Below are 13005 nucleotides of genomic sequence, written 5' to 3'. Positions count from 1 at the left end.
CCCCCGCCCCCTCCACCCCCCCCTCCAGGACCGTCTGTCAGATCAACATGTTCCCATTGGGGGACACCATCTTTGGGGCGGAACTGATCCAAATAGAAATCCCTCACACTCTCTTTGTCACGGAACAGGTAGGATGTGCTCCCTGCATTGCCCCCTCCTCCTCTCTTGCGTTCGGAGGCCAGTAGGGGCGGGGAGGAGGAGCGGTGGCCGTGGTAGTGGTGGTAGCCTGTGTGGTAGGGCTTTCTCCGGTAGCCCAGCTCAATCTCATCCAGCTCTCGTCTCGACTTGGCCGAGGCGGGCCTCTTTTTCAGGCTGTCGCGATACTGTTTACGCTTTTTAGCGTTGCCCTCCAGGTTCCCGTAGGTGACAGTGTGAGTGGAGATGTCTGAAACGTCTGAACGAATGTTTCCGTCATCCTCTCTGCCCCCTCCCCCACAGTACCTGTCGTGCCCGGGGATGTAACCTGAGCTGGAGGCCCCTCCCTTGAAAGAGAACTTTCCGTACAGGTCTGAAAGTCCCGATTTGAAGCCTGGCCCGGAGGGTGGGTTCTGACCGGCAATCAGGTCAAACTTACTCATGTTCCTGTGGGTCAGGGCAGAGCGTGGCTGGGTGGTGAAGATGGGTGCCACTCCTCCCCCTAAACTGTCACAGTCAAACATGCCCCCTTCCAGAGAGCTGTTGCTGCCCAGGCTGTGGGGTCTGTTAAGTGGCGGGCCGCTGAGCCCCAGGGCAGAGCCTCCGTGGTGGTGCAGGTAGTGGTCCTGGTACAGGTTGCTGTCCTTCAGGTGGAGGTTCCCGAACGTCCTCTCCACCTCGTTGATGTAGTCACTGAACATGTTATCCTCCGGCATGTACGGAGGCTTGCAGTCCGAGTGACCTGCCAGGCTGCGGCGGTGCTCGGAGATGTCGTAGACGGATGACTCACGACGGATGAAGTCCAGGGCGCTGTGAGGTGAGCCGTTAACCCCGGACAGGGAGGCCATGTTCTTAGCGGTTCGGAGCAGACGCAGGATGTTGGATTGGGTGTTGTTCATGGTGACCGATGGAGAGTCGAGAGCTGAGCTGCTCTTCTCCTCGATCTGAACCCCGTGGATGCAGCTGTAGATGCCCTGTGAGTGAAGAGGGTCATTAAGCAGCATTAGAGAGGGTAACGGAGAGTCAGAGGCAGAATAAAGGAGAACTAAAAATAGGGCTTCTAAGAGTAGACTGAGGAGAATGAGAGGGAAATTGAGACTGTTAAATAACACAGACATGTACATAGCCTACGCAACTGTTGAACATTAGACCGTGGAACATGCACTACACATAATATCTACATTTACTGGTCAAAAGTTTTAGAACACCTACTTATTCAAGTGTTTTTCTTAATGTTTTACTATTTCCTACATTGTAGAATAATAGTGAAGACATCAAAACTATGAAATAACACATATAGTAAAAGTAATAATAGTAAAAATAGTAATAGTAAAAATAAAGAAAAATCCTTGAATGAGTAGGTGTTCTAAAACTTTGGACCAGTAGTGTAAAAAGAGATGAGGAAAGAAGTGTCCACTTCTAGTACCTCTGGACTTGACTCCTTGTTTATTGTTTCTCCATTAAGTGGTAAAATACAGATTCACATGGACTGAATGCAATACATCTAACGTATTTCTACTGTATGTGGGTATATGAGACAGGAGAGCATGAGAATGTAGGAGAGAGGAGAGGATGGGGAGATGATTGATAATGACAGAGATGCAGTTAAGCCCTGTGGGTCTCAGTGGTCAATACCTTCAATCAATGTGATTAGAATTTGGCTGAACAATACCCCGTGGCAGTTAATAAATACCCCCGGCATCGACTGTAGACCGCCATGCAATAACATAAAACTCCAGAGAGAGGATGAGGCCATGAAACACTGACATAATGATGACAGAAAGACAAACCGTGCTATTTGCATCCTGTGATGTACAATACAATATTCAAATACAAATGGATGGAGAGTGGGGTGAACGAGGTGTGACAGATGGATGAGTGGGATCAAATCTATCTCACCCAATGATTTTTTGTTATTTTGTCTGGGAAATGACAGCAGAGGTAATAGGACCCTTTGGCCGCCATTAAAGGTCAAAGGTGTACTGGTAAATGGCAATGATTGCTTAACAGGGTAATTTTCATGTCATCTGTCCTCTCTCTCAGCCTTGATGCCATGACAACCATGATGCCAACTTTATTCCTTGTCAACTCTTTCATCACGTTTGACATCTCCCTCTTTTAACTATTAGTCATTGGTTGTCTCTGTGGTACTGTATCTCTCTTACTCCTCCTTCTGCCTCTTTGTTTCATCAATGTGCCCTCCATTGCTCCGTTTTGATGTGGCCATGAGCCTGCCATACCACCATTCTCCCCAGTGGCGTGTAATAAAACAATTGAACAAGATAAAATATATAATTATGTATTTTTTGTCTCACTGTGTTTTCATAATTTTCCTTCAATTCGCAAGAGGCTGAATGTATCTCACCGGAGAAAGCATCCGAGCGAGCGAAACAGCGCACCCTCTGTCTCTGTATGTGTAGGTCATATACAGTATCTGATGCTGTCTGGTCATAAAGAGTATGACATTGTTGCCGCCCTTAGCATTGAATGCAAGGGAAGCCAGTGAGCATTTTTCATCCCTTGATAATAAAAAAAACATATAAAATAATAGCCAATCAGTGTTGAGGTTAACTGAGTGAGCTCAACTGTGAATGGTCATGGGGCACCAAAACAAAGTGTCAAGGGAAGCCAGTTTGGATTTGGCTTCACTCCAATCACATCGCATCAAGAGAAATACGTCATTGACAGAAACAACTTGAATTGTTGCATCTCATTGTGTTGTTGTCCTCCGATGGCTAGCTAGCTAGCTAAAATTGTCGCTTTTCTAAACTAGCCATGGATGGAGATATGGATTTGGACTTGTTGGTTTTACTTAATCTCCGTACTGGACAATGAATATACAATGATTCTGATCCAATCATAAATTCATACATTGTTGTGTCCCTGAACTGAGAGGATGAGAGTTCAATATGTAGGTTGTAGCTAGATGTAGAAGGCTAATGTTAACTAGCTAACATTGCCCATGAAAGGAAGTTGGGCTAGCGAGCAAGCATTTTAGCCAGATAGCGTAGGACAACAAAAACTAAAAGTGTGTACTGTACGTCATAGACTGTTTCGTCAACATAAAAGAGAGGAGGATGGCATTGGCGTTTCTCTACACACACACAAATCTGAATTGTGGACAGCCACATCATATTTAGCTTATGTTGATTGGACTAAATTGTTTTGGGTATCTTTTAGTTGTCACTGTATTAGACTAAGCATAGGTGAGTTGATGATGTTGAAATGGTGCTGGAATAGTGGAGGCAGCTCCTGTTTTCTTTGCGACTTGCGGTAACTCTACGTGGTTTTAAATCAATAGTTGTTTAGTAGTCTGAAAATGGCGGAAACATCAACTTGCTTGACCATGCTATAGGTCATGTAACTGATTGTTACATTCAATATGTTTTGTGGACTTCACCGACAGATGTTGCTCTCCGGTTTTGTGATGAAACAAAGGTTTGGTTGAATATTTTCTGCCACTGTCTCTTCTTATTGTCTCAGTTTAGGCCTATATATCACAGTGTCAAGGCATATGAACTAACAGGTTATAGAGCAAGCAATGCAATTATCACAACACATAGGTTGTAATATGGCTTTTTTTCTGGCTTGGCTTCCCCAGTGATTTTACCCACACGCCGCTACTGACTCTCCCATATTCTCTGTGACATGCTGTCCTTGTGTTTACTCAACCCTCAACCCTTGGCAATGTTAGATGACATCATGTGTGCTCCGTTTGAGCGGTTTGCAGAGATGAATAAACAAAACAACAGAATGTCTTAGCATCATCAATGGTGCTTCATACTCAACTGAGATACTCCACATGCCCACATAAAGTAAACATTCACAGACTGTCTCTGGGATTATTGGGGCAGGGACGTGTGAATGGTAATAGCTCTGGCCTGAGTGTTAGAAATGCAAAGTCATGGAGGCACCTACAATTTATAACTGATTACAGAGTGTACATGTGGTTTCAAATTCAAAGATTCGCTAGCTGCCCTGTCCTTGAGTAGCCTATATGTGGCTTTATGCAAATAATACTACCATGTGACCATTTGAAGATGCATCGATTAGGCTTAATATATTTACAGTACTTATCTAAACTCTTAGCTAAAGTCATTAGATGGTTTCTTAAATCGATGTCATGAATTAGTTAGTGAATTAGTTACAGTGTTGCAGGTGTAAGAGGAATACCTTTGCTAACGAAGCCCTGCTTACTGTTTTTCACCAGCGCAGAGGGGGGAAACTGTCACCAACAAGGGCTTGGACACTAGACTCCGATCAGGCATGACAGATTTCTCATTCTTACAGTGCTGAGCTTAAATGTTAATTGCGGTAATAATAATACAGTTTATTGGATTACGCTGTGAAATTAAGAAACAGAATCAATCCAGTGGCACAGGGAAAGGGGCGTCAATGGAAATATCAAACTAAATGAGAATGAACCAATGTGAAGCCTTACCCCAGGATTGTGAAAAGCTAATCAACCATCATTTCCCTCGTTGTTTAATTATCCCTTGAAAATCTATTATGTGGCGATGAATTCTAATAAATAAACATATTGTAGGTTGTTTCCTCTGAATATTTTGGAGGTGCTATATAGAACCTAAAAGTGTCCTTTGGCTGTCCCCATAGGAGAACCCTTTGAAGAACACTTTTCGGTTCCAGGTAGAACCTTTGTGAGTTCCATAGAACCCAAAAGAGTTCTACCTGGAGCCAAAAAAGGGTTCTGACTGGAACTAAAAAGGGTTCTCCCCTATGGGGACAGCCAAAGAAGCATTCTGGAACAGTTTTTGATTGAACTGTATTCAAAGGTCACATCCAGATACCATCACAACAACTAGGAAATAATATCACGAATACATGTCATAATGGAACCTCATTAATTCTCCTCATTCTCATCCTCATACAAACGCTAATGGTATAATCATCAACGCTTACTGACCAATCTGTCTTTGGAATGAGAAGCCAACTGTCATGGATACACACCCAAACAACACACTGACAAACACACACTAAAATTGACACTATAACACTAGACACAAAATAATCCACAGTTTTTCCTCTGCCCTGGTATTCAAATGAAAAGAACATTGTATTGTGTGGCACTGTCGTAAATGAGCCACGTGGTTAACCCCAAGCGTTTCACCTTGGTGAGTTACAGTGGAGCCATGTCAAAACAGTTGGACTAGAAATCAAATACCTCGGGGTGACTTTGCTCCCAGGAGGACTAGTAATCTACCCTTATTTCTCCGGCCAAGTGAACAATTGATTTTGGCTCAATATTTTGTAAATATTTACCCCGGATGTGAAATGGGCATTAGCATCAAAACGAAAGAAGAAAGCTGTCTGTGTTCAAACTAAACTCAGAGTTTGGCATTGGTTGGCCACTGGGGACATAAACTACATGCTGATTTCTGCTATCAGTGCCTATAAGCCTCAACTTGACCAGGTTTCCTTATGGACTACCTTTTCAAAGTATAAAGCGCTCTCATTTACTGGGTATTAGAGACAGTAAAGTTGATGATGTGAGGTTGATGATGAAGGTCATAACTCTAAAAAGATGCCAAAGGGTGCTGATGCAGATCACAGGACCACAGGAAGAAAACCTAAGTGAAGAACAGCCATGTATGAGTGTGTGCAGACAGTTACTATGGGTGTCTGAGGTGGACTGGCTCACCCTGCTGATGGAGAAGACGAAGCCTGGCTTGCCCGTGCAGTAGCCCATGAAGCAGAAGCGCAGTTGCCAGTAAAAGGCATGCTCGGCGATGAAGGTGATGAGCGACAGAGCCATGGCCGCCCCCAGCATGTAGAAGACGCCGGCCATGTTGTCCACGTCCAGCTGGCTGCTCATCACCTCGTTCTTCTCATGGTGGCAGATCCCTGTCAGCCACATGGCCTCCAGCTCCTCCATGTCACCTGGAGAGAGGGACAGGATGGAGGGAGGAGTCAAGGAAGAGTGGGGACGGGAAGAGGAGGGAGAGTGAGGACAGGCGGATGGAGGGAGGGGACCGGGTATGGAGAAGGACGGAGGAGTGGAGGGAGAGAAAGGAGGGAGTAGGAGAAGGGTGTGGAGAAAGGAGGACATGATGTAGCAAGAGGATAAATATTGGAACGGGAGATTGATGCAAAGTGAGCAGAGAAAAGGTATAGGGATGAGGAGTAGGGAAAGACAATTGAAAATACAGGTCTGAAAATGATACCTAAAACTGTAGAGGACAAACACGTAAAGGCTAATGCATGCAAGCCTTGGGTGGCAATTTAATGAATACAGTTTTACAATACATCTCAGTTTTCTTATTCATGACAGCACACTTCAGATTCAGCAAATAGACCCATGTGTGCGCATGACTATATGGAAATATCAGTGTGCGTGCATGATGTGTGTGTGTCCACATGTCCAGCCATGTCCCAGAGTCTCTCTGACTCTTTGTGGGTCACCTTGTGTAACATCAGCAGCAGTTAGTTCTGGCGGACCGTCCGTGGCAGGACTGGTGTTACTTAACTAAGCATACATTCAGATGGCTGTGCACGTCAGCAGAGCTCTCGCATGGCACCACTGGCCCCTGAGCATCAACACACACACACACACACACACACACACACACACACACACACACACACACACACACACACACACACACACACACACACACACACACACACACACACACACACACACACACACACACACACACACACAGATAATCGAACTCAGGGCCCACTGCCTGCTGTGCCTGCATGGCTCCTGGATGACAAGGGCGACTGGTGTGAGAGATGGGGCTCAGTGGCGTCTGTGAGACCAGAGCTCCCTGGGACCCTTGGCATTCTCCTATGTTCTAAGTGACTGTCTGCGAGTCTCATCATCAAACCAGCCAGGACCCCGTCTGCACCCGTCAAAGGCCCCTGGTCTTTCAGCGCATGAGGATCGCTTTCTCAATCTAGGTCACACTGAAAGGAGTGCATGTTGGGGCGTGTCAATGTGACATTGAGGGCCACTTGCTAAGTTTTGGCTGGCTGTACACAGGGGACGGCACCCGATGATGACCCATATTCACACATTCATACATGAGAAAATCTACAAGAAACTGTATACTATACACACACACAATAACATATTGTCACCGATCCCTAAATACAAAAAACCCACTCCTTATCCAAAGCTTATAAACAGTCCTGCCACTTAAAACACACCTGTACATTCAGTAGACAGACACAGAGACCTACACACACAGTCTTCGTAGGGCTGACCCGCATTCACACACACCCCTTGTCTACAGAGAAACAGAGACCTACACACACACACAGTCTTCGCAGGGCTGACCCACATTCACACACACCCCTTGTCCACAGAGTGTAGAATACACCAGCAGCTTTACTGGCACCTCTAACTAGGACACTATAGTGGGGCCTGGAGGGGCCTTGGACCAGGATCCTCAAGACAGGCTGGAACACACCCAGATAAAGTGGCTTCAGCCCAGACAAGCTGTAGAGAGAAAAACAACTTCTATATGGCTTCGAATGCAGCTCTGACTGATGCTCAATCAAGGTGGGACACAGTCTTACTATACACACTATAACATACATAGACAATACCTGTAGGATTGTGTGTTCTATATTTTAGCCAGTCGGCAAGTATGCCAAAAGTATACAGTCAGCTACAATTCCATGGGGAAACATTACGACAGCACACTCTCAAATAATTTTATTGCATTTCTCTTCAGAGGAAGGCAAGTAATCTGACCGGAAAAACTTGGCTGTTTTCCATCAAAGAACACCATTAAAACCCTCAGTAAAATGGCACGACTCCCTAGCTGAAATACATGAAGTCAAACTGTATGTAATTCTAACTGAGCGCCGATCTCACCGTCTCCAAAGAGCTGAAGGATGGCCAGGTCGACGTGTCTCTTCCAGCCAGACTCCTTCTGGATGGCGATGCCGTAGCCCGTGGAGGCAAACACTTTCCCACTGCCAATGGTCACCAGCTTACAGCCCTCGTCCCTTCCGGCCATGTAGTTCAGCACTGCTGCGTCGTAGATGAAGGCGTCCAGTTTACTAATGAGAGAATTTACAGTAATCACTTCTGGCCTAGCTTTACACTGTAACTACTCATCCCAGTTAACCTGCTAAGTGGCCCTAATGTTGTGATAAGGATAATAGACTTCTGCCTGCTTTGCCAAGGGCTACAGTTGTCACATACTGTATAATGGTAGACAGTGTTGTGCTGGGAAATGAATAAAACCAGAGCTTTTAATGAGAAACAAGGAGAATAATTAAACTAAGATATTCAAAAAATACATAGAAGAAAATAGAATACATGTTCCCCTATTCCCCCAGTCTAAGGCCCCATTCCCCCATTCCCCCAGTCCAAGGCCCCATTCCCCCATTCCCCCAGTCCAAGGCCCCATTCCCCCATCCCCCCAGTCCAAGGCCCTATTTTAAGGCCCAATTCCCCCATCCCCCCAGTCCAGGGCCCTATTTTAAGGCCCCATTCCCCCATTCCCCTAGTTTAAGGCCCCATTCCCCTTATTCCCCAAGTCTAAGGCCCCATTCCCCTTATTCCCCCAGTCTAAGGCCCTATTCCCCCATCCCCCCAGTCCAAGGCCCTATTGTAAGGCCCCATTCCCCCATTCCCCTAGTTTAAGGCCCCATTCCCATTATTCCCCCAGTCTAAGGCCCCATTCCCCTTATTCCCCCAGTCTAAGGCTCCATTCCCCTTATTCCCCCAGTCTAAGGCCCTATTCCCCCATCCCCCCCAGTCTAAGGCCCCATTCCCCTTATTCCCCCAGTCTAAGGCCCCATTCCCCCATTCCCCTAGTTTAAGGCCCCATTCTAAGGCCCCATTCCCCCATTCCCCCAGTCTGAGGCCCCATTCTAAGGCCTCATTCCCCCAGTCTGAGGCCCCATTCCCACTCCTCACCCGGTCTAACGCCCCATTCCACCTGCTCACCCAGTCTAAGGCTCTGTTCCCCCTCCTCACCCAGTCTAAGGCCATGTTCTCCCTCCTTACCCAGTCTAAGGCCCTGTTCTCCCTCCTTACCCAGTCGAAGACCCCATTCCCCCTGCTCACCCAGTCTTCAGACCATAGAGGGCCTCGTCCACATTCTTCTGGTGGAACTTGATCATGTAGCCATGCATCTCCTTGTAGTTGTTCTTGATGTTCCTTTCCGTGCTGCCGTTAGGGACCGTCCCAAACCGGAACGGAGGGGAGAAGTCATTGGGTCTCTGGAACTGAGGGGAGGAGATAGGGAGAGTGAGAGAGAGAGAGACGGAGCGAGAGAGATGAGATAAGAGGTGTAGAAATAATGATGGCGTGAGGAAATTGGTGACAGGCAGAGGACAGAGTGAGAGATAGAAATCAAGGGAATCAAGGAAAGATGGACAGTGAGATGGAATGGAGGTGAGATAAGGAGAGGAGAGAGATAGTAAGAAAGAGCGAGTAAAGGACTAATGAAGTTTAATGACAGGCCTTACCTTCTTGTCGCTGAGTCCAGACACCTGGTCCACATACTCCTCCTGGATCATGAAGGCTGCCAGGTTGGCAGTGTAGGAGGCCAGGAAGATGACAGCGAAGAAGGCCCACACCGACACCATGATCTTACTGGTCCAACCCTTGGGGTTCTGCACTGGGACAGAGTTGTTGAAGACCAGACCCCATAGCAGCCAGATGGCCTTGCCGATGGTGAAGGAGGGTCCTCCAGGCTCTGATGGAGAGACAGGTAGTGATCACAATGAGCAATGGTCTCAGGGAGGCGTCTCAGTGTTGTAGTTATGTTGTGGTTAGCTGTAGGATCATGAAGCACAATGTGGCTAGGGAAGCTGGAGAACATGACTGATTGGACCACGGTGCTGTGTCATTCTGATAAACACCTGGGTAAGTGTGTTGTAGTGCAGATGAGGCTTTAGTCCACTACTAAGTATGCCTATTGTTGTTGAATATGTGTGCTGTGGTTCTGTCACTACCACACAAGATTGAATCCATCATGATAATACTTTTTGGCACAGTTGTATTTACTGTTCTGTAAGTAGCCACCCTGAGTATCAGTAGTTGGAATCCAACATTTGATCCAATTCGCACAAACACTGAATTCCCAAGACTACTGTATGACCAGCTAACAATAGCACTCCTACAACGCTTTAGGAAAGAGGGTCTTATTCTCCAGAACATGAAGGATGAGAGAGATTAAAAAAAGATATGGTCTCTAAATATAGTCCCGTCATGAATAGGATGGAGAGGCATTGATTATTTCTTTTAAGCTGGGAGATGTAATAAAAACGGGCCCATCCCTGTCAGGCCTGACATGTGATTCCTGAGAATATGGAAATGAATGCAAAACACAGGGCCCACATTAAAATACATGAAAATCCAGGGAAGTGTGTGTGTGTGAGAGAGAGAGAGAGAGAGAGAGAGAGAGAGAGAGAGAGAGAGAGAGAGAGAGAGAGAGAACGAGTGAGAGAATGAGGAAGAGAAAGAGAAAAATATGTATGTGTGTGTGCATGCGCGTGTGTGCATTTGTGAGAGAGATGTTCATGCCGGTGTGGAGCCAGACCCTCTCACCTCTACCGTCAGCCAGACAGCGGTTGTAGCCCACAGGGCTGAGGTACTCAAACACAAACACAGCAATCGCCGACACCAGCAGCAGCATCACGAACATCATCACCCACACATCAGCACTGAAGGGCTCTGAGAGAGAGGCAGAGAGAGAGAAAGGCCAATGGAGGGAGGGCGAGAGAGAGAAAAATATGCAAATGAAGAGTATACCGAGAAACAAAAAGTGAGTGAGATAGAGGCGAGGGAGAGGAAGTGAGAGAGAGAGAGTGGGAGTAGGAAAGAAAAGATTGGAGGGGAATGAGACAGACAGAAAGAGAGAGCGTTAAGCACATTATAATTCAGTCTCAGTACACACTGGACGGAACATTTGGGTGATACTGTAAAGTTGGCAGCGTTGGCAGAGTCTGTTTGTGGGTCACACTCACCGAGGAAGGCAGAGGGCGAGACGGTGCCGTTGCTACGGGATACCATGACGCTGATGCCTGTCTCGATGAAGGGCACCGAGAAGTCAATGACCTCTGACCTCTCCTTGTTGATGGTGAGGGAGCCCACCGCCATGTGGGCCTTCTTCGTCTCCACCTGAGAGAGAGAGGTAGGGAGACAGGGAGAAACAGTAGGGAGAGAGGGAGTGAGAGAGAAAGAGAAAGGGAAAGGTCAATGAGAGACAGTTTCTACACATCAAGAACAGTCAAAGTGGAGACTTGTGATCCACAGTGCGGGAGGGGAAGGAGAGAGAAACAGAACGAGGGAGGGGAGGCAGAACAGACAGAATGAGGGAGGGAGAGAGACAGAACGAGGGAGGGAGAAAGACAGAACGAGGGAGGGAGAGACAGACAGAATGAAGGAGGGAGAAAGAGAACGAGGGAGGAGAGGGAGAGACAGACAGAACGAGGGAGGGAGAGAGAGAACGAGGGTGGGAGGGAGAAACAGACATGAACGAGGTAGGGAGAGAGAGAATGAGGGGGAGGGGGAGACAGACAGAACGAGGGAGGGAGAATTGGGTTACCACAGTGGGTCACGGCAGCTTGAAATAGCCACCCCATTGCCATTGCCTCCTCCTTCCTCTCCTCCCTGCTTTCCATCCCTCCCTTAGTGCCCCTCCATCTCTACAGGTATATTTAGCCCTAAATACCTGGGCCCTACAGCACCGGGGTAAATTGGGACAGAACTGACGGAGTTAATAAGGTGTGAATGTGAATGACAGAGGGAGGGAAAGAGAAGGGGAATGAGACTTTTTCCTTTACCTGTGGTCTGTAGGTTTGCGTGCCAAGGATTTGTTTGTGTTAGTGTGTGTGTCCCCAGGGGGAGCAAGTCTGTCCAGCAGTGTACCCACTTCCTCTCTCTTTCCGTATTCTCCCTCCCACGGCTTGTACTCTCTCCGTTATGAAAGTGACCTATGTGGGTGGTACTGAGAATGAGCGAGCGAGCGAGAATTCTTGCGTGTGTGTTCTGTGTTCACGTCTGTCGATGTTTGAAGCCAAACTCATGTAATCAAGAGTTTTGCCTCAAATATTTTGGATGATGAGGATTAATGACTGCCTTCCCTCCATCAATGCAGACACCGGTGAGCTAAATGAAGTCAGCACAAAATGGAGAGGAGGAACCAACTTTATCCCTGCAGTGACTTCTTTCTCTCTTTTATGCACAGCTCTGGTACATTGTGTAAGTCAAGAGGCATCTATGTGATCCATACGGTCGTCGTGTGCAGATCTGGGGTCATTAAGAGTGTGAGATACGTCCTCTGAGCGGCGCTGGGACGGACGCTTAACTCCATTAACACTCCTCTTCTAGGTGGAATAGAGACGGTACACCAGCGTCCTTTTAGTCCACATGAAACACACCCCTTTATAACAGGTGACCGTTCTGGGCTTGGAGGCCCAGTATCCATATTGAATCTAAGTGGCTTTGAATAAGAGAGTCTGCTAAATGGCTGAAATGTATAATGTCAATGTGGATTATACTGTAGTAGGACAGTGGATATGTAGTCCTGTCTATGACAGTGGAAGGTTATTCCAACCAGAACATCCCCTGCTACAGTAAACTTACACTATGTATTTCTACCCACAGGGCTGTTACTAAGGTGAGGGGCAACACTAGAACTGTCCTGAAGTTAGAACAAAGTTGTAAACTAAAAACTCTGCTACTCTCTGCCTCAGTGCAGCTGCTGCTACCGCTGTATATTACAACTGACAACAACCTTACCTTGGGACCAATGTCGATTACACAACATCTTCATAACACACACTGGACTTTCATGGTAGACTGCTCTTTACCCTTCAGTGAGGTACTTAACCTGGCTGACATTAGCTAATGCCCAAATGAACAAACTGGTGACATGG

General features: G+C 46.9%; 1 protein-coding gene across 1 annotated transcript in view; it reads right to left on the bottom strand.

Annotated features, from left to right (window-relative positions):
• Positions 1-13005, bottom strand: part of LOC106601208 (glutamate receptor ionotropic, NMDA 2B) — an 88184-nt gene that overhangs the window by 6805 nt on the left and 68374 nt on the right. The window contains 7 exon segments of the mRNA XM_014193217.2: positions 2-1109; positions 5795-6033; positions 7982-8169; positions 9185-9345; positions 9589-9818; positions 10673-10798; positions 11092-11245. Coding sequence (XP_014048692.2) covers positions 2-1109; positions 5795-6033; positions 7982-8169; positions 9185-9345; positions 9589-9818; positions 10673-10798; positions 11092-11245 — 2206 coding nt within the window.

The sequence above is a fragment of the Salmo salar genome, chromosome ssa03 (assembly GCF_905237065.1).
Source record: "Salmo salar chromosome ssa03, Ssal_v3.1, whole genome shotgun sequence".
NCBI classification, from domain to species: Eukaryota; Metazoa; Chordata; class Actinopteri; order Salmoniformes; family Salmonidae; genus Salmo; species Salmo salar.
Note: the sequence above shows the minus strand (reverse complement) of the source record. Positions and strands in the feature narration are given on the sequence as shown.